At 47.2% G+C, this 19,653-nt stretch overlaps 9 protein-coding genes across 9 annotated transcripts; 4 read left to right on the top strand and 5 right to left on the bottom strand.

Moving 5' to 3' along the window:
- Positions 1 to 3,748: 3,748 nt before the first annotated feature.
- Positions 3,749 to 5,733, top strand: ASPWEDRAFT_119733 (putative bZIP transcription factor; the record flags this gene model as incomplete). Its single annotated transcript, XM_040828932.1, has 2 exons — positions 3,749 to 4,554; positions 4,623 to 5,733. 2 exons carry the CDS (start codon positions 3,749 to 3,751, stop codon positions 5,731 to 5,733), a joined length of 1,917 nt encoding a protein of 638 aa, XP_040684873.1.
- Positions 5,734 to 6,658: 925 nt separating this feature from the next.
- On the top strand, positions 6,659 to 7,051 carry ASPWEDRAFT_45155 (uncharacterized protein; the record flags this gene model as incomplete). The annotated part of the gene is made up of 1 exon (XM_040836457.1): positions 6,659 to 7,051. A coding segment is annotated over one exon (183 nt), but the record flags the coding sequence as incomplete, so codon positions are not given.
- A 50-nt stretch (positions 7,052 to 7,101) lies between these two features.
- Positions 7,102 to 7,711, bottom strand: ASPWEDRAFT_45154 (uncharacterized protein). The gene has a single exon (XM_040836456.1). It carries the CDS (start codon positions 7,597 to 7,599, stop codon positions 7,300 to 7,302), a length of 300 nt encoding a protein of 99 aa, XP_040684871.1. The 5' UTR covers positions 7,600 to 7,711; the 3' UTR covers positions 7,102 to 7,299.
- Positions 7,712 to 7,984: 273 nt separating this feature from the next.
- ASPWEDRAFT_54445 (uncharacterized protein) lies at positions 7,985 to 8,561 on the bottom strand (the record flags this gene model as incomplete). Its single annotated transcript, XM_040838061.1, has 4 exons — positions 7,985 to 8,077; positions 8,114 to 8,212; positions 8,242 to 8,328; positions 8,376 to 8,561. 4 exons carry the CDS (start codon positions 8,559 to 8,561, stop codon positions 7,985 to 7,987), a joined length of 465 nt encoding a protein of 154 aa, XP_040684870.1.
- A 394-nt stretch (positions 8,562 to 8,955) lies between these two features.
- On the bottom strand, positions 8,956 to 9,868 carry ASPWEDRAFT_31861 (uncharacterized protein; the record flags this gene model as incomplete). Its single annotated transcript, XM_040833587.1, has 4 exons — positions 8,956 to 9,267; positions 9,376 to 9,441; positions 9,530 to 9,712; positions 9,752 to 9,868. 4 exons carry the CDS (start codon positions 9,866 to 9,868, stop codon positions 8,956 to 8,958), a joined length of 678 nt encoding a protein of 225 aa, XP_040684869.1.
- Positions 9,869 to 11,442: 1,574 nt separating this feature from the next.
- ASPWEDRAFT_118739 (fungal specific transcription factor domain-containing protein) lies at positions 11,443 to 13,166 on the top strand (the record flags this gene model as incomplete). Its single annotated transcript, XM_040828843.1, has 3 exons — positions 11,443 to 11,970; positions 12,039 to 12,793; positions 12,884 to 13,166. Coding segments are annotated over 3 exons (1,566 nt in total), but the record flags the coding sequence as incomplete, so codon positions are not given.
- A 1,243-nt stretch (positions 13,167 to 14,409) lies between these two features.
- Positions 14,410 to 15,741, bottom strand: ASPWEDRAFT_176287 (tetratricopeptide repeat protein; the record flags this gene model as incomplete). Its single annotated transcript, XM_040831482.1, has 4 exons — positions 14,410 to 14,761; positions 14,875 to 14,968; positions 15,033 to 15,072; positions 15,130 to 15,741. 4 exons carry the CDS (start codon positions 15,739 to 15,741, stop codon positions 14,410 to 14,412), a joined length of 1,098 nt encoding a protein of 365 aa, XP_040684867.1.
- A 1,024-nt stretch (positions 15,742 to 16,765) lies between these two features.
- On the bottom strand, positions 16,766 to 17,632 carry atp4 (F1F0 ATP synthase subunit 4; the record flags this gene model as incomplete). Its single annotated transcript, XM_040828962.1, has 3 exons — positions 16,766 to 17,023; positions 17,083 to 17,534; positions 17,602 to 17,632. The coding sequence occupies 3 exons, from the start codon at positions 17,630 to 17,632 to the stop codon at positions 16,766 to 16,768; spliced, it is 741 nt and encodes a 246-aa protein (XP_040684866.1).
- Positions 17,633 to 17,863: 231 nt separating this feature from the next.
- Positions 17,864 to 19,629, top strand: noc4 (ribosome biosynthesis protein NOC4; the record flags this gene model as incomplete). Its single annotated transcript, XM_040828847.1, has 3 exons — positions 17,864 to 18,271; positions 18,322 to 18,536; positions 18,594 to 19,629. 3 exons carry the CDS (start codon positions 17,864 to 17,866, stop codon positions 19,627 to 19,629), a joined length of 1,659 nt encoding a protein of 552 aa, XP_040684865.1.
- Between the last annotated feature and the right edge of the window lie 24 nt (positions 19,630 to 19,653).

Below are 19,653 nucleotides of genomic sequence, written 5' to 3'. Positions count from 1 at the left end.
ATAAGCATCGATGATATCATCATCCATATCGACTGAAGAATCCTCTCACCATCCCCAAGCCCGGGGCAGCAGCAACTATCCGTCCTGGCATCACGGGTGTGACTCATAGCAACGTCGACACCTGAAAACCCAGGCAGCAAATCCCCACAACCGGATCTGCATCCCATTTGGAATGAAAATCGTGTCTAAAACTAAACTAAACAACCTAACCTAGCAGGCCAAATTAATGCAGCTGCAATGCAATGCGACAGCCAACCCTGGGCATCTGACAGACAGCGATTGCCCCCTGGCCATTGGCTGCTCTATCCAGTGGAGTGTGTGTTCCTACCTAACGTGTTAGTAGGTATTCCGGGTTGAGGACTTGAACTATAGTTGACAATGTTAAGGGGGAAGGTAAGGTAAGGTAGGGGAGGGAGTTTGATGGCCGGACGAATCGGGGATGCAGTTGAATCCATGAGAATGGATTGGGGTACGTGTTTGGTGTCGCACTCTGCTTTCAACTCTTTTTTTTTGGATGCTATTTACATACGTGGTGCTGTGCTACGTACCGACATGGTACATACATGGCACAATCCCAATCATGTATGTATGTACATGTGGCTTGAGTGAACAGACAGATGATGTATAACTGAAAATAAAAGTAAAAAGTAAAATAAAAAGTGAATGTAATTATCCAAGAAAAAATGATAATACTATACAAATAATTGCAATTGAAGATAAGAAGATCCACCTTTCCTATATTTGATCGCTGCATACACCCAGCCGTAGATCGTCCCATTCCATTCGCCTCTAAAAGTAAACATGAAAAAGAAGGCCATATTCTGACTCCACAATCTCAACATCCACAGCCACGGGTTTACGCCTCGTGCGCGGAGTACACGGACATCTGATAATAGATATTCTGTCAGTCCTACTCAGCTTATAGAAAATCCAGTTCATTTGGGGCTATGCTATTGGCCCATGTTGTGTCTATATTCACAATTCCCGTGGTGTTGGGCAACAATCTCGGGATGCATCTGAGTCCGAGTTATGGCGACCCACTGCTCGTGCGGACTGAGATTTGTTTTTATTTTAGCTGCGGTTAGGATGGATATACTAGTTAGTATAATGGAGTAAATGGAGTGGTGTAGTACTCGGATGTTGAGGCCGTGTGTATACCGAGTCTGTTACACCCCCTCTAGCCTATACAAGTCTGGAGTCACTCAACAGTCAACAATCACGGGAACGACGGAGAGAGAATTGCACATCGCAATTAGAATCATGAGATAGCCTCAAGGACTCGAGTTTCCCCTGAAAAAATTCGTCCCCCTTCACCGGTTGCTTCTCGGTCGACAGACACAATTGGACCGGGCCCGGTTCTTTCACCGCTAGAATGGCGACTCTTGGGGAGAATTATTTTGTTTATTATCCATTATTATTCGGATTTGAGAAAAGACTTCCCCGATGGCAAATAATGCGAGTAATTCATGAATTCATTTTTGATGACTTTTTTTTTTTGGTCTGATTTCTTTTCTTTCCTTCACGTGTCAGACAAGAAATGTTGTGCCTAGTAAGAAAGTAAGTATACATCGACATGGTATTATGTATCTGTAAGATGTAGCAGTACTGCGTATCTGTGGTGGAACTGAAGCCGATGCAAGCCTTCCATGATGACCGCTGCGATGGTATGATGGCTTGATCCTGCATGAGGAGGACCTGCTCGTTGAAGATAGCTGTCTTGTTTCATGATGGCCTTCGAAATGGAATCCGATTTGCTGTTTGTGTTTTGTTCCAGGCTTGCTTCATCGATTGACTTTGCTGTCTGGTTGTGATTTGCCTGTCTGTATTTTGTATCAGAGTCTGCATGGCATGCTACTTTTGGGTTTCTCTGTCGGAAGAGTACAGTGAGGTCATATCTGATGTCCTCCGAAGTAATGCTGTCCTTGGATGAACCATACTGGGCGGGCAATCTCCGTTGGAGTATTCGCTCGAGGTAAGAGGAGAAACGTGGCAGATGGTCTGTTCGAGAGTGAGCAGCAGAACATGAAACACGATAATGATGCAGTGGTGTTACCGGATTAGGATATCAGCTTTGAAGATGTCGAGTGAGTCATACTCTCTCTATAGACAGACTGTTGACAATGCCCCTTGGGGATGTTCTTGGCTTTGTTTCAGGTTGGAGGGGGACATAAGGCGACTGCAGCACTGCTTATTGATGCAATCCTTAGTGGACAGAGACAGCTGTTCAGGGGATGTTCTCATCGATGACATTATCCGGGGGGATAAGGCCAACTCCGAGCGAGTCATTGGTTGCAGTCGTCGAATAAGAGCACCCAGCATCGGTATGAATGCCCTGATACCAAAACAGGGCTTCTACTAACTACTAACTACTAACTGATGCACTAACTAGGAAGTTACTCGGATCTCGAAAAGTAGTATACTATGTAATCTGATAGACACAAGCAGAGATGCCCTACGAGGCCAATTACGAGAACCTTGGTCACAGCCTCATTCCATCTCATTCTATCCCGATGACTACGCTTAATCAGAATTATCTACAGACTGCATGGGGTCTCTGCCAAATCTGATCTGTCTGTGCTTCCTGCATCTGCCGTGCATTGCTGTATGTGCGTTAATTAATGTCAGAAAAAAAAAAGACACAAAGCACGGGTCGTTAGCCGAACGCTGTGGAATGTGGATCTAACGGGCCGGGCCTTGGACCAGAAACTATTAGGTATAATAGAATATGGTAGAATAAAGTAGTTATAAGAGGAGTTATTAATGATATTATATGATGTTATATGGTATCAAAATATTAGATATAATAAGGTAGGTAGAGTATCTGTATGGATGTCAACTGACCCCTCATACGTACCGTACAGTCACGTATCGTACGGATGTATGTAAGTAACATCCCAGGAGTCGATCATGGGCTCGTGGGCTCTCGGGGCCGTCAATGCGTACCGAAATGACCCTTTTTTGGGCATCATGGCCAAGGCTCTACTTTCTAGAATCAATAACACCCACTATGGAAATCTGATCGAATCACTTCAGATCCACCGACCAGTCCTGGCCTGAGTCAGCCTGAACTGGAATCCCGTTGGGTCTGGGAGGGGCTTGATTACCCGTATCATTCAATACCTGCTCACACTGAGATTGGGTATGAACGTACTTTGTATCGTACGCAGTAAATACACAGCTGCACGTCTGCCCAAACACGCGCAAAGCATCCAATGACTTGCCTTCGCCAAACTCGGGAAGGATCAGAAATCGTCGCCTCGTCTTTTGACTTCCGCCAGACCGCCGGATCATTTTGACAAGCCAAAGTGACCGCTTTCGAATGATTCATTCGCATCTGTAGAAGAGCTTCACGATATATGACCCCCTCTGCAGGACGTCAATGCTGTCCTTCCATCCACACATCCATCGCTCTGGTACAACTTCAGTTCAGCAAGTCTGATCTCTTTCTTCTTCTATCACATCACCTTTTTTTCTTCCCTATAACTTATACTTTACCCAGAGGTCATCCCACCTCTTCCTCTCCACATCCACTTATTACTCCTCTTTCTCCCACTTTATCCTCTACCTCCTCTATTCTAAATCCTATTATCATCCCATCTCTCTACCCTATTCCTCTATCCTCTATTCCATCTATTCTTACGATTTGATACGACCTGTCTCATCCCTCCTCCAACCACAAGCCCCGCATCTCGTGGTTTTTTTTCCTTACACACCGCCTCTTTCTCTCTCACACACATTCACAGCCATCATGGCAAGATATTCTCAACCATCTTTTGACTTTTATCATCAATCTCCTTCTACCCTCGACTCAAAACCTGCTTTCACCGAAGAGGACGAGATGAGTGTGCTAGACGACAAGATCCTTGACTCCACCACCTCCCCAGAGCTCTCCTCCATTGCCGACCACCGGAGACCTTCATATGACCATGCGCCGGATGCCTATTCGCATCGTGGTTCTGTCTGGTCCGATTTCTCTCACTCCGTCTCTAGCTCTCAGTCCCGTCACAACTCCCAAGTCGGGAATACCATGTTTGACTCCGCTCCCAACCCCTTCATGCGGGTCGATGGCGCCCACCACCACCCTTCTTCATATGCTCAGCACGCTCCCTGGTTGTCGAGAGACTCCGGCTCGTGTACCCCTACCGCTATCTATGAGCAATTTCCTTCCGACATCGACCACAGCTCTTCCGCTCCCTTCTCTGGCGGTGCCGTTGGTCCTGTGAGTGCCATCAACCTCTCTTCCATGTACCGTCCCGGGATGCCCTTTGCCCCCCACGGTGCTGTCGCCATGTCCCCCCAGTCGAGTCAAGGCTGGATGCCTGCCTCTACAGACATGCCTGATGCTGTCTCTCGTCCGAACAAGAGTCCCTCCTACCGCCACAGCTCCCCCTTGAGTATTCGACGGGATGGGATCCGGAAGAAGAACGCCCGGTTTGAAATCCCGGCGGAGCGCACCCTGAGCAACATCGACCACCTCATCGGCCAGTCCACAAATGAGGAAGAGATCAAAGAGTTGAAGCAACAAAAACGTTTGTTGAGAAACCGTCAAGCTGCGTAAGTCTTGATAACCTTTTTTAAACTTTTCTTGGACCCGTGGGTCGGGCTAACCTTCTGAACCATAGATTGGATTCCCGTCAGCGAAAGAAGCTCCACACTGAGAAGTTGGAGGAAGAAAAGAAGCAGTTTACCCAGGTCATCGGTGACCTCGAGGAAGCTCTTCAGAACATGAAGATGCGTGAGACCGAACTCCTTCGTGAAAAGAACGAATGGATGTCGACTCAGCAGCGGGTCCAGCAGTACGTCGAAGGCATGCACATGGAAAAGGATGAACTCATCCGTGTACACACCCTCGAGACTGCCGACCTTCGCAAGAAGAACAACATCCTCAAGGAGACCGTGGAGAGGCTGGAGCGACGCGTGAAACCGTCTGCTGCCCCCCTCTCCAACGACTTCTCCGACTTTGAGAACCTGACCATGGAGAACAGTCCGTGGGAGGACTTCACCATGGTCAACGGTCTTTCTCTCGAGTCTGAGCCTGTTGCCGCTGCTGCGCACTCTTCCGCCCTGGTCGCTATGAACGAGAAGGGATCCGACAAGGCTGTTTCCAGCGACTCTCCCTTTAGCTGGAATGCTTTTTACATGTGCCTCCTTTTTGGCGCCTTTATCGCTTCCAACAGCCCGTCGCTTCCCTCTCGTTCTATTCCTCAGCTGTCGGAAGAATACCGTGCTGAGTCGGCCAACGTCCTGAAGGCTGTCCTCGCCTCCTCGCCGCCGGAGCTCGCTCAGTCGAGCCAGCCTGCGGTTGCTTCTTCGGCTACCGGCCCGATGCCCACCACCATCAGTGGAGCAGAGATGGCCCAGATGACAGGAGGTGCCGCCGCCCCCTCGACTCTGGATGAGCTGCACGACAGCTTGGCCATGCCGACCAAGGAGCAGGAGCAGGAGCAGGTCTTCGCTCTCAACGCTGACCAGTACAATGCCTTGACGACTTTTGAAGAATCTGGCGTCGACTACAAGCCACAGCAGGCTTCCAATCTTCAGCAAGCTTTGGCTTCGATGCGGAGTAACGCGGCACAGAATAAAGTGCCCAACCGGGTGACCTCGGACGTCTACACCCGATCCCTCATGTGGGATCGGGTCCCTGAAAAGGTGATCCGTGACTTTAGACGGATGGTCCAAGAATACGGCGCCCCTCCCGTCAAAGAAGAAGAATCTGGATTCAGTCAGGCTTGAGTAGTATATACGATTCGTCCTTTCTTTTCTCGCAGTACAGCTTATCTCGTTCCTTTCTTTCCACCATTTACGTCCAGAGAAGCCATTTCCTTATCCTGCCTGCCTTCCAGCAAAGCAATCCTGATCCGGTTCCTTGTGTTGATTCTTCTTCTCGGCTCTTTTCTCATCTCTTCTCTTCTTCAACCAAACTTCTTTCAAACACTTTTTTTTTCTAGCGCTTTTTGTGCCCACCGAAAGAAAAAAAAAAACACGACCTCTTGGCCCAGCTTTAGCCATCAGATTACTAGCGTATCCATGCATAGACAGCTTTTTACCATTCTCTTCGCCATATATTATCTTTTCGACCTTCTACTACTCCTTTTTACAGCTATCCTTGGCTGCTTATGACGATTTAGCGACTTTTACTCATCTTTTTTATTCATCTACGACTCGGGCTTTTTTGACTACCGGCGTCAATGTGCTTTATTTCTTCTCATGGGTTTGGGTTTGGGAAATGAATCACCTCACAACACTCGGAACAGGTTGCATTTGTGTATATTCTTTCTGCTTCTGTTTTTATTCTTTTGGTTTTTTTTTTTTTTTTCCGCTTCTCATTTTCTTTTCACGGGTGGCATGATCACTTGGATTTGACACTTATGGAACAACAGGACAAACGTTGCATACTATCTATTCTTGTATTTAGGGTTCGGGTTTTATTTTCTTCTCTTCGCCTTTTTTTCTGCTTATATTTTTTTTTCTGCTTTTCAGTTTTGTTATGCATCATGCGAGTCGGCACTGGGACTGGGGCAAATGGGTGGCAATCCTTGTTATGATTATATTGACGATATGACTTGACATTTATTTTTGGCATGTTATATGACCTTGAAGCGTTGTTGTTGATTGCTAATGTCCTTGGTTCTCTGCTGTTTTTTTTTTTTTTTTTTTTATGGTTGTCTTTCCCTTCTTTTCTTTCTTCTTTTTGGCCAGCTGAGCTGCCATTTTTTGTGGATGGCTTTTTTTTCTGCGCATTTTTTTCATTCTTTTGAACACACTTTTTCTTTTGTCTGTCATCTTGCACAGTGCTGATGACTATTTTTGGGAGACTCTCTCATTACTTACATACTTTGGCCTTCATGGACAGACGAACAGATGGGGTATAAAGGCCGCCGTTGTCGTCTTGGTCTTGGGCTTAGGGCTATATAGCCCGTTTCACTCTTTTGATGGAATTTCATTTGTCACTTCTGAAATATGGGGATATATATGAAAGGTTGCTCAGCTGGCCTTATTTTTCTGTACTGTATATACTTTTTTCTCTGAAAAAAAATTCGTGGACAGTTTACTCGCTTTATGATGACATACTTGATGATTCCATTCTATTCTATCCTTCTTCTTAATAAATGTAGATGACTGAAAATGATTTAAATCTTAGAAGTCGCTTTCTTGGAAGCCTTGGTCCTCAGCTTCATCAGCAGATACACCAATGCATACCCCGCAATCGCAAAGAGGACTACAAGAGCCGCATCCCTCCAGCCATAGTAATACGCATTCAAATTGAGGGTGCGCAGATAATCGCTGCCCCGGGTATACTCACACACCCGACATTCCCCATCTTAGGAGGCAACATAGCCCTAAATTTTCCAGGCCAGTGTATACGAATTCATAGCCGAGGACGGCGCAGATGCAGCGGTATGGGAATTCAGAGACAATTAGGGTCGTGATGAATGCTTTCCAGGAATAGATGCGGGGTTTCTTTTCGCGCGCGTCGTAGATTTTGCGGCGCTCGATGAAGAGAGGTTGGAGCTGGTTGATTACTCCCGGGGCGACGAATATGAAATTGTAGACGGTGAACAGCGGTTCCTGGAGACCATTGACAGTATCTTTGATCATCCAGAAGGTAAATCCGTTGAAGAGGGGCCGTGACGATATGTAGGATGAGTTTATTTTTCACATAGTCGCTATTGCGCCAGAGAGCAATTGACATTCTCTGTGTCACGACTTTGGTCTGCTCCCACAATGATGTTGCATATCCAGAGTCATCGGTCTGTTTGAGTTCTTCTTGCGACGACTTTTCAATGGGCCGGTCCAACTCTTGGACAGTATTTTCATTCTCGTGCGATTGGAGCCAAATCTTATCCCAATCCTTGCCCTGGGACAGATTCCCTGAAACCACATCAATCATGTGCTCGGCAGGGTTTACACTATCTGGACAAGGAGCTCCGTAACGGCCAAAATAGTCTTTTATGGTTCGGGCCCCTTCTCCGATATCTCCAAATTAGACGGTTTTCCCTCCCTTGCTCAGCAAAAGTAATGTGTCAAACTGGGCGAAGAACCGTGCTGAAGGTTGGTGGATGGTGACCAGAATTGCCTGGCCAACGTCAGCCAGTTTGCGAAGAAACCGGACAGTATTGTAAGCAGACTGGTCATCCAGGCCAGATGTAGGTTCGTCCAGGAAAATTGAAACACTGGGTTTGGAAACCAATTCCACGCCAATTGCCACTCTCTTTCCCTGTTTGAAAGTCCAGCCCCTACTTTGCCAATGAGGGTGTCTGCCAGGTCATGAAGCTCTAAGAGATCAATAACTGTATCAATGTACTTAGGTTTCTCATTTCTAGGCGTCTCTCACGGCTGATAAAGAAGTGCAGAAATTCAAGTGCTTCCCGGACGGTTGCGGAAGGCTCATGGACATCGAGTTTCTCGCAATACCCAGTAGACCGTTGAAATGATACTGAGAGTGGGCGTCCATCAACTATAATTGAGCTGTTTATAGTGCCTTCTGTTTTCCGCTGGGCTAGCACATCGAGAAGTGTTGTTTTACCCGCCCCAGATGACCCCATAAGTGCCCCGAGCATACCTGGCTTGACCCATCCTTGGACATTATCAAGTTACACCCGGTCTCCAGTAGGGGGTTGAGACCGTGTATGTTAAATTTTTCCATGTGAAGACCGACGTGTTGCGCACGAGGGAAGCATTGATATCACCATCTTTTTTGCCAGAACGGGATCGGGTCGAAACAGATTTCATATCCTGAGATTCCTCATCACCAGAGGGTTTGAATGGTTGGTTCAGCTTTTCACGTGGGATTACCATCAACCCTCCAGCTTCCGAAGCAGCACGCCACCTCGTTGCATCATCGTGATACCCGCAAAAAACGCCCACCACGCCCAAACGATATCAAAATTCCTCCAGACATGAGAACGACTTTAACTCAATGATTCAAAGTATTGATCTCAGGTGAGACTCACATCACCTTGAATCGCACCACCGACCCCTGCGCATGATTGATGTGCAGGATCTGTAGTTTCCTCCGTTGGGGATTAGGTTGCTCCCGACGCAGTCGATAGTTTTCCCATGCCATTCATTCGCGAGAAGTGCCTCGAATCCATACGATAATGGATCCAACCAAAATATCCAACTGAACCACGGGTGCATGTAAGGTTTTTTGATCATATAACCAGTATAAATGACAAGGGCAGCCATCAGGAACTCTGAGACTTTCGAGGCACCGTCAAATGTTTTGAATACAGCTCCAACAGCGTGGAACATCGCTTTCATACACTGTGTACAAAGTAAAGTTGTCAGCTTCTGTTTAGTTAAGCAGGGGGGATGTTTCATATCATGGTTACAGAATGTAAAGAAGATCCCAGCATCCATAGTGAAACCTACCATGAAATACAACACAATGGAAAAAATTATCACTTGAGCAACTAGAATAGGTATGCCCACGGTTATCTGAGCAATTCAGAAAGCCGCTGGATGGAAGAATGCAAATGGATTTATGCTTCACAAGAACAGGACGGCCCATGAAAGACCCAGTTACCTCAGACATGGAAAGAAGGCTGTTATACAACAGAGCAAAGAACAAGGCTCCAGGCTTAATAAACAGTCCAGATGAGTCATTCAATACGTTATAGAATAAGGAACCGGCGACCAGTGCCTGGATGAGAGTAAGGGCCTGTTTGGGGACAAAGGTGGCTTTATCTCCCCATAGAATCTGGTATGCCTGAATGATGCATGCAGCAGTCTGCTATACAAGACTGACTGTAAACTGTTCGCCAGCCAAGAAATTTTGACTTTTCTCCAGTGATATTGACTCCCTGAAACATTTGGTGTGGGCGACCGCAACATCATCCATTGAATAACTGTATTCCTGCTCCATGAGACCTTTGATTGCAGGTCGTTTGTAACGCTCACGGATTTCTTTATTGTTTCCAAGGCAAAGTCAACAAAAATTTTGACTGCCATGCTTTTCAATTTATAGTAATTTCTTTCCACCGGCCGACAGAACCCGGGATCGGAAATAGACATAAGGTCCTGTCTACCAAACGGGACTGTAGAGTTGGTCTCGAGCGGAGACTGGACCCAAAGTTGGGGTCCCGGCATGATGAATCAAAGGAGAACATGGCCACGAAAAGAGGATTCGCGTATTCTGATTCGATGTTGGATTGAAGGGCTTCTGGATGATTGGCGAATGGAGGACTGCGAGGGTCTGGAGATGGCGTTTCTTAGATGCGATTACTCAGCGGAAAGCACGTGGATCTCTTCCCAAACGGGTATCAAGTGCGCTTAGTCATTGAGCTTAAATGGTAAGCGAGAAATAGTGATATTTGGTTTAGAGCGAAAGATTTATCAATAGTTATGATTTATCAGTTTTCATTATTACATAAGTTAGTTAAATAGAAAGTATCTAGCTTATCCACTTAATAATTGGCTCACTAGACAAGGCTGGATGGGTTAATTTCACCGGGAATCAGCATGAACATATGCGTGGAGTATTGCCTCGCCCCATTACATTCATAACTGCACCTCCACGGTCTTTATTTTATAAGTAAAATGGAATGACTAACAAATGCAGGCTTATTAGACAAATCAATCTTTTACATAGCACTATAGATGATGGATATGAAATGCTCTGCTTGGACATTATCAGATCAATCACATGACACGCAACTGACTTTGGCCAAAATCATCTTCGCTCTCCACATCGGACTTCGTTCTATACAGCTTTTGACATCACAACTACAGAGTTTTGGTTATGCAGTCACAAGGACTCTTAACTATTATTATAGGTAGCTTCAATCGGTCGAATACTCTGAAATCTGCTACTTTACCAGGACCACTATGACCGACTAATCGAAGACGTTCTTCTATCGCAAGATGGCATGGAAACTTCAAGGAGTTGACGTCATTTATAAATACTATCTACTATATTGAATATTCATATCAAGATGCCCCCAATTCGCATATTGCCACCGTTGTCATCAGATGATACACCTCGAAAAAAGCGACGGCGAAGACAGCCCAAAGCATGTGATACTTGTCGTCAAAGAAAGGTACTCTAAGTAGACTTCTGTCATCCTGAAAGACTACGTACTGATGAATAAAGATCAAATGTGATCTTGCAGAGCCTCGATGTGACTGGTGTCAGCATCAGAATATCCCGTGCACGTTTGCAAATCAACACGACCCTGCGACATCCAGGGATCCAAGTACAAGGTGGGCCAAACGATGCTGAATGATATCTTGTTCAGTCTCCAAATACTGATACAAACTTTTCAGAACACCACATAATTCCTCTGCGAGGGCAAATGAGAGCTCTCCCCAAACACAAAGTCGGTTGACTTGATTTCTTCAACTTAATTTTCTTCTAACGAAGCTTCAGATACCGGTACCTTGAACACCATTACGAATCAAACTGTGGCGACTGCAGCACAACAACGTTTTTTTGGCAAGTTACATTTCGCAGGGCGAGATCTAGGCCACATCAGCTCGTATAATGGAATCCCTTTCTTTTCACATGAGGGGCAGCAGTGGATCAAGTCTTTGACCGGTCAGATATCTATATTCGAAAAGACAAACAACGCCACTACTTGGCCTCCAAGCCACTACCGGAATCCCAAAACCGATTGTCTCTGTCAATCGCTCTTCCAGACCCAACCCCCTGACGTGTCAATCGTCGAAGAGTATCTCAATGCATATGAATTATCCTGTACTCGGCTTGTCTACCCAACTATACACTCTACCTTATTCCGTTCGACCATCAATTCGGCCTATCAATCCACTCAGACTGAACACGTTGGATATGCCAGCGCTACGGCGTGTATATTTTCTTTTCTGGCGTTTGCCAGTATCTGCAGCGTCCACAAAGGATCGGCGCCTTTCGTTGACAGCAAAGCATATGCTCTTAGAGTTCATGCCATGATCCCCCGTGTGCTGCAGGAGGGGCCATCTTTGGATGGATTGCAGGCATTTGTAATGCTTGTAAGTAGAATTTTAGGCAGGAAAGGTATCTTCGAAACCTCCTTTTCTGATACATTTGGGTTATGCAGGGGATATTCGAGTTTGCTTCGGGAAATATGCCGTCAGCTGCCTATCTAGCTTCCCTCAAAGCACACTACATATTCATGCTAGGCGCACATACCCAACCAGGCTCACTTGCCCAGGCTGAAACAGTAGATGATGATATCCCGTCACTAATCCAAAATCACCTGCGAAACATCTTCTGGCTCTGTTATACCATCGACAAGGATCTCTCTCTCAAAACCGGACAGCCATCATTACTGCACGACGAACATTGTGACCTGACCTTACCACCCGGATACCTGGATCAGCTTCATACATGTGACACGTTCCCTTATCTACCAAACGACCTACCCCCCGTGCCCTATTTCCCCGTCGATCTCCGATTAAGCATGATCAAATCCCGAGCCTACAGCGCATTGTACTCCATGCGTGGCCTCCAAAAGGACGACACGGAGCTATCACAAGATATACGTCAGTTGGACGACGACCTTGAAAGATGGAGACAGTCAATTCCACCCGAATGGAGACCAACGCTGTCCTTCCTACACGATACACCTGTTGACGCAGGCATGGGCATGCGCTCGGTCATGTTGCGCCTCGACTACCATCACTGCATGGCTGCCATCCACCAGGCAAGTAGTCGCTGTCGGGCCTGGGCTTACGGTCATAGTGGGATTATCGAGGGTGTCAGTTCCAGTCTTGTGTTGTCCGTCCAGGCCAGTCGGTCAACTCTCTTCTACCTGCAAGCAGCAGAGTATGCGCTTGTAGATGAGATCTTTTGGTATGAGCTTCGCCCAATTAAATCTACATTCAGAAGACAGACTCTCCTTGATACGTTTTACAATGGGCTAACATACTTTGTTTCAACTAGGGTTATCATCTCTTACCCTGTTTCAGCTTTGCTAACTGTCTTTTGCAATATTCTGCAAAATCCCTTTTGTCCACAGGCAAAAAAAGATCACCAGCTATCAAGCACAATGCCGCTGATGGTTCAGAAACTGTTTCGTCAGCACTCTCCGTCAAACGAAGCCATGCATTTGAAACATATCGTAGACTTCGTGGCCGAGTTGAATCGGCTGGCTAAATGTGCCATCGACAAGGCGATCAGGGACCGTTTGGATGGTTCTAATTCGTTACTCACGCCAGCATTTTAAAATATACCCATTATTGCCATTAATAATAGATAAAATCCATAGTTACAATTTACTTAAGCTAATTGACCATTCCAAAAGAAGCAATCTCATCACAAGTTGAATAGTACGCGTAAAGAATCAATTTCACTAAGATTATTCACATTAGGATAGGCTAGAATGTATTTTAGCAATGTTCAATATCCGATTCCACTCGAAGTAGATTCGAATATCACCCATCGCTTGGGTATCGAAAGACAAGGGGACAAGAACATGACAAATATGAAAAAAGTTTGTACAGCAGTAAAAAACATTGGGCTCCAAGAACAAAAAAGACGAGGCTGTATTGGGTCATAACGTTCCATAATAACTGTACACCTGGTCATCATCGCCCGGATAAGCTGGGTAGTGTAAGATCGTAATACTGTGTAAGTACTGGCCTGAGACGTAATGAGACGTAATACCGAGTATACACCAGAGAACGATGACTCAGGTATCTCTTGCATCCATCCCAAGCTGATGGGAGGGCAATGTCTTCAACCCTAGCATCTCATGATTATCTCAGTTCCACTAGTCATCTGATCAGCGGGTTGGAGGTTGGGCCAGGACAGGGCTGCGAACAGTCCTGACGGACATCGGCTGCCGGATAGTCGCATCATGCACGGTACTATTTTCACTTGGGGTTGTATTTGTCCTTCCATATCCTGTCATCATAAGTTGGATGTCAGCCTGATGGAGTCAAACGGGGTTGGAGTGGGCGCCAATGTGGTTGGCTGAGACCGCGACGGGGGGTTCGCATAGCGCATTTTGCAACAACACTGCGAGAGCCTATCGATTCAACACCGTTCACATTTCACCCCTACACTTTGTCTGCAAGTGATGAAACGGCGTTGATACCAAATAGCGAATGACAAGCAGTTGAACAAATGCATTGATCTCATCACACGGTTTCCATGGTCGAGATAAAGCGGGGTGGTGCGTGGGTATGAAAAAAAGGAATTGTATGGTCGGGGAAGGGTGATCAACATACCAGGAATTTCCTACTAGCTTATTACCTTTTCCTTCGGCCAACCGGTAGTATTTCGCGGCCATGAACTAAAAGGAAGGTCTCGAGTTAATACCATGGATCAACAAATGGCCTGAAAAGTGATGCTGAAGCTCGAAAGCATTGATGTCTGAGAATCCCACGGTCTCGCCTATTCCACGGGCTCTTCAGTGGATAGATGAACGTGTCGAGGTTCAGGAACATCACACCATAGATTGGTTCTCAGGTCGAAGGCGAGGCAGAATGCAAAAAGAATGAGAGACCCACCTTGTTCTTCTTTCCCCCGAACCCCTCCAGATAGCACCATGCAGCCTCGTTCATGGCATCTGTATCACCCAAGTTTGCTGCTGTTTCGAAGTATTGCCGAGCTGCTGCCGGGTCTTTTGCTACACCCCACCCATTGCGGAAACAGTTGGCCAATTCAAAGATGGCAAGCACAAGTTCCCCCTTAGCGGAACCACCCTTCTTGATGCCCGCTCGAAGAGCTTCGGATTCTATCGAGGCCGAATTCGAGGCGGCGGCCGAAAGGTATGTTATGGCTTGTTCTGGATCTTTGGTGCATCCCCATCCATGTCTAAGCAAAAATTGTCAGCATCAACCACACTTTCAAAATTCTAGACCGTACAATGAAAAGGCGAAAAGGAATAGACATAGAATATCAGGAATGTGGGAGATTGCAGTCCTTACCTAAGCGCGAGTCCGTAAAGCACTTGGCTCAGTGCATTGTTTGCCCCATTCGGGTCAGCTAAGCGACCAAACATTTCTGTCGACTGTTCTAAGCCTGTAAGCCAGAAATGTAAGCTAGTTATTCTCATATATGCAGCGCGACGTTGAGTAAAACTCACTTCCACTTTCATGGAGCCGAATAGCCTCTTGGATATTGACCTATGTCCTCTGTCAGATGAAGGTGTACCACAGATATCGCATCCCGTCCCAACTTACATCTTCTTCTGGTGCATTGAACCGGCTTGCACTGGAACTCCTCGAACGCGATCGCTCACCAGATGGCGAAAGATTGCTCCCATAAGAAGGACTTGGTGACGCAGGAGACCTGAATTGTGGGCTTTGCACCAACATAGTTGCTCTTTTCTCCCATTGTGCTTCCCTTTCCTGCTCATTATCATTGCCATCGTCTATCTGTGGAAGGTCTGTGGGAACGTTGATGGAGAGCGCGCTGGAACGTCGGGAGCTTCCTCGGTCAAAATGCAGCAATTGCGATAGTCGACGTTCTTTCGGTTGGGGGGCAGCCAGCGCTGCTGGTGCTCCGGGCGGGATTTTCGAGGATCGACGGAAAATGTTCAGTGACTTTCGGTGCGAGGGCGGCGAGGTTGGTGAAGGTGGTGCTGGGTTTAGAAAGTCATTGTGCTGTTGGAAGTTAACCTGGCCATCATGATAGCTCGGCGGGTTGATGATCTCGTGGGAATATGTGTCGGATCGCACGAATCTGATTTCAGGCACAGTGTTCACGGAGGCAGGAGGCACACCAGTCGCCGCATACTGGCTATCTGTCTCACTGATATGATCCCTTTTCTGAATGATCTCTCGTAGAGGCATCGCGACGGTGACGCGGGGAGTGGTTTTGCGGGGTGGGTATTCGGTAAAGGCTAACCGAGTTGCTGCGTCAATCACAAAGGAGGTTCATCAAAAGGAGATGGATAGGAGGCAGTTGCAGGTTTGATAAATCTTCGAGAATACGAGGATCTCAGCCTTGTGGCTTTTCTAATTCTGGTAGAGTTCAAGCACAGCGTCGGGGCTGTGTCGTCAAAATAGAAGGCTGAAAGAACAGTTCTGACTATTCGTGCCTGGTTCGTTCCCATGGTTGGTTATTGTCTTGGCTGCCACCTATTCACCACCATGATCGACTGTCGTCGCAACAGTAGAGGAAGAAAACTTCGCCATCATTGAGGTCTTGGTCAGGATGAGTCTATTTTGGTTCTCTCGTCGAAATCCCATGGTATTTTTTTGTCTTTTCCCCGGTTATACTTATGCAGCCGATCTTCGGAGGTGTAGAATTGTACCCCTGACTTTCATCAAGCAAGATATAAAAATGAAGATATGAAACAGTCGATGTTGTATACTCGGTGATATATGAGACAAAGCTCTATATTACATAAATTCATGCATATGCATAAAGCCAATATGATTTATCCATCGTAGTGCAGCTTGGATATATAAATATCCCACGAGACCCACGCCAGGGAAAATGACACATGAGCAGTAATATCAATATTGACGAATCTAACTTATTATAGCGAAGTTCTTCACCTTTCTCATACTACAAGCCAGAAGATTACACAATGTAGGGTAGGTACGATACGGGGCTGTTGAAGATTCTTTAAGAGCTGGTGTTAGGATCCATGGACAGGGGTTTCCGGTTCCGGGAATCAGATGTTTAGATAATACAAGAATATAACTAGGTTTACATTGATCCACGTTGTTTAATCAGGATGGTATTGTCTAATTTAGCACAGAGGTAAACAGCTCGTTGGTTTTGTACATGATGCTGACGGGGAGGCTAGTCATGTAGTCCATTTACTGGGCCTTGGAAGCCATGATGCCTAGGATTGAATGATAAGTTTCAGCTCGAAAAGAATATGCTGTAGGTTAACTTACGCTCAACGTCAGAAACGCTCTGCTGAAGGATCTGCTGGAGCACCTTGGGGCTCTCAAGCTCCTTCTGGATCTTGCCGATGATGGTGTCGGCAAGCTCACGCTGCTGGCGCTGTCTAACCTGGCCCTCGTAGCGGACCCACGAGTCAAGAACCTGCTTGGCCTCAGCAGCGAGAGCGGTACGCTGCTCGAGCTCGTAGGCCTGAGCCTCGAGCTGGGCGGTTTCCTTTATCGGAACGTCAACAAACTCCCCTTCGACAAGGACAATAGGGGCCATTAATTTACCTTGGAAACAGCGAAGAGCTGCTTGGTGACCTCAACGACGCCGGAGAGCTCCTTGACGTTGTCCATACGCTGCTTGACAGCGTTGGTGTGGTCGGCACGGGCAGCGTTCAGGATGTCCTTGTGCTTCTGAACCTGACCATCGGCCCACTCCTTGTAGGCGGGGCCACCGTACTTGCCAACGGCAGTGAAAACGCTGAGAAGACAGAAAGCAGCAACGGTTTCCTCGTTCATAACATAGAGCTCGTTGCTGATGGCGGCCACGGAAAGACCAGCAGCGGCGGAGATGATGGCGGTCTTGGAAACCAGGGAGTTTCCAGGGAGAGAGTCGACGATCGACTGAGCCTTCTTCTTAGGGTCCTCGGTAGGGACGCTCGAGTTCGAACGAGATGCGGTAAGGTTGGTGATGGCAGCGACGTTGCGCGAGGGGAGGGTCGGCCGGAGCCGGGTAGCACCTGGTTGGGGTGTTAGCAACTAAAATCAGGTGCTCAGATGAGTCCTGAATAGTCATTTGCGGCATACCGAGGGCGCTCTTAGCCAAACGCGAAGCCATTGTGACGATGAGAAGACCTTGACGGATACGATGGATGAACGGAACTGACGAGAATGAGGTCGGGATGGCGGTTTGGGCGGTGCGGAAGACGCTAGCCGCATTGGGTATGGCGCTGTGGGCGGAAAAACCGCTTACCGAGGGATATCCAAAAATTCATGGACTGAGGAAGACGAAAAGTGTAAAGACGAGGATCATCGGACATTGTCGACGTTCGATCCAATTTTGAACAAAATGCCTACCCCTACGGACCGAGCTGCGGGCTCGAAGAAACGAAAGCAAGTTAAAGAAAGCGGTGTCCCGTCGTCCAAGCGCCGAGCAGTCACCGGAAATGAAGGCGAAGATGCGATGGCTAAGGTCCTAGAGCTGGAGGAGCAGATTTCTGAGTCGCGAAAGTATTACAACAACATCGCAACATTGATTTCGATGCTTGGTGTTGGCGAATCCAGCGTGAAACCAAATCTGGCCGTGGCGGTATCCCTCTGTCGAGTATTCAGCAGATTGATTGTTGGTGGAAATTTGACGGACACAAACCGGGCAGCGGAGAATGAGAAGATAATTGTGGCTTGGTTGAAAGAAAGATGTTCGGAGTACCAGAAGGCGATGATCACTGTTATGCGTGAGGGTGATGCTTCCTCTCAGGTTCGTATATCCAGTGTATATATATCGCATTTGAGTTTCTCTGATAAGAGCAGGTTACGGCCCTCACCCTATGCATGCGCCTTGTCAATGAACGTGCGACACATATCCCCGGTGCCGATATCCAAGTTTGGTCGTCCGGATTGTTCAAAAATGTTTTTGAGGCCGTCGTGGAGGCTCGTAATGGACAGGCACTGCAGTCCGAGTTTCTCGAGAAGTTCGCAAAGGCATACGAAGACGTGAGATATTATACCTTCATGCAGCTTGCGTATGTTTACCACAATCACATTGGAATATGAAGGGGCTTGATAATAACAAATTACAGTGACTACGCATCAACGACAAGAAGCACGGAAATCCTCGAAACATTAATATCCATCCTCTCGGAATGCGACTCTGTGCCTGGAGCCCAACACAAGTTTGAAAACTTCTTTTCAAAGACTAGCAAAAACAGCAAGAAGGTGGTCTCAGTCAACTCTCACAAGAAGCGAGCGCAGGATGCATGGTTGTCCGTTCTTCGAAGCAACCTCTCGCAATCTCAGCGGAAAGCCCTGCTGCGCATCATGGTCCACAGCATTGAGCCATGGTTCAACCGGCCCGAACTGCTCATGGACTTCTTAACGGACTCTTACAATGTCGGAGGCGCCACATCGCTTCTCGCCTTATCCGGTCTCTTCTACCTCATCCAGGAAAAGAACCTGGACTACCCCCAGTTCTACCAGAAGCTTTACTCTCTCCTAGACGCCGACCTCTTACATTCGAAACACCGGTCTCGATTCTTCCGCTTGATGAACACCTTCCTCGCCTCTACCCATCTTCCCGCCACCCTCATCGCCAGCTTCATCAAACGACTTTCTCGTCTCGCACTCAATGCGCCCCCCGCCGCTATCGTGGCCATAGTCCCCTTCGCATACAACCTCTTCAAGAGCCACCCAACATGTACCTTCATGCTTCACCGTGTCGTCTACGACAAGGAATTCAAGGCAGACCTCGAAGCTGAGGGTATGGACGATCCGTTTGACCCCGAGGAGGCGGACCCCACTCTCACAGATGCCATCGAGAGCAGTTTATGGGAAATTGAAACGCTCCAGTCTCACTATCACCCCAACGTTGCTGCCATCGCTCGTATCATATCGGAGCAATTCACAAAGCAAGCATATAGCTTAGAAGACTTCCTCGACTATACGTACCAGGGCATGTTGCAGGGTGAACTTGGTACCGAGGACAAGCCGATCAAAAGAACTCCGGTGGTGGAATACCAGATACCCAAGCGAATATTCACCGACCGAGGTCTGGAAGAGGATGGTGGCCAGGATACGGCTCCTGGCAGTCTCATAAGAGGGTTATGGGACTTTGCGTGATGTTTTTTCAACGGATGGTGTTTA

This window comes from Aspergillus wentii (assembly GCF_001890725.1).
Source record: "Aspergillus wentii DTO 134E9 unplaced genomic scaffold ASPWEscaffold_8, whole genome shotgun sequence".
Lineage (NCBI taxonomy): Eukaryota > Fungi > Ascomycota > Eurotiomycetes > Eurotiales > Aspergillaceae > Aspergillus > Aspergillus wentii.
This window is presented reverse-complemented; position numbering and strand designations above follow the sequence as displayed.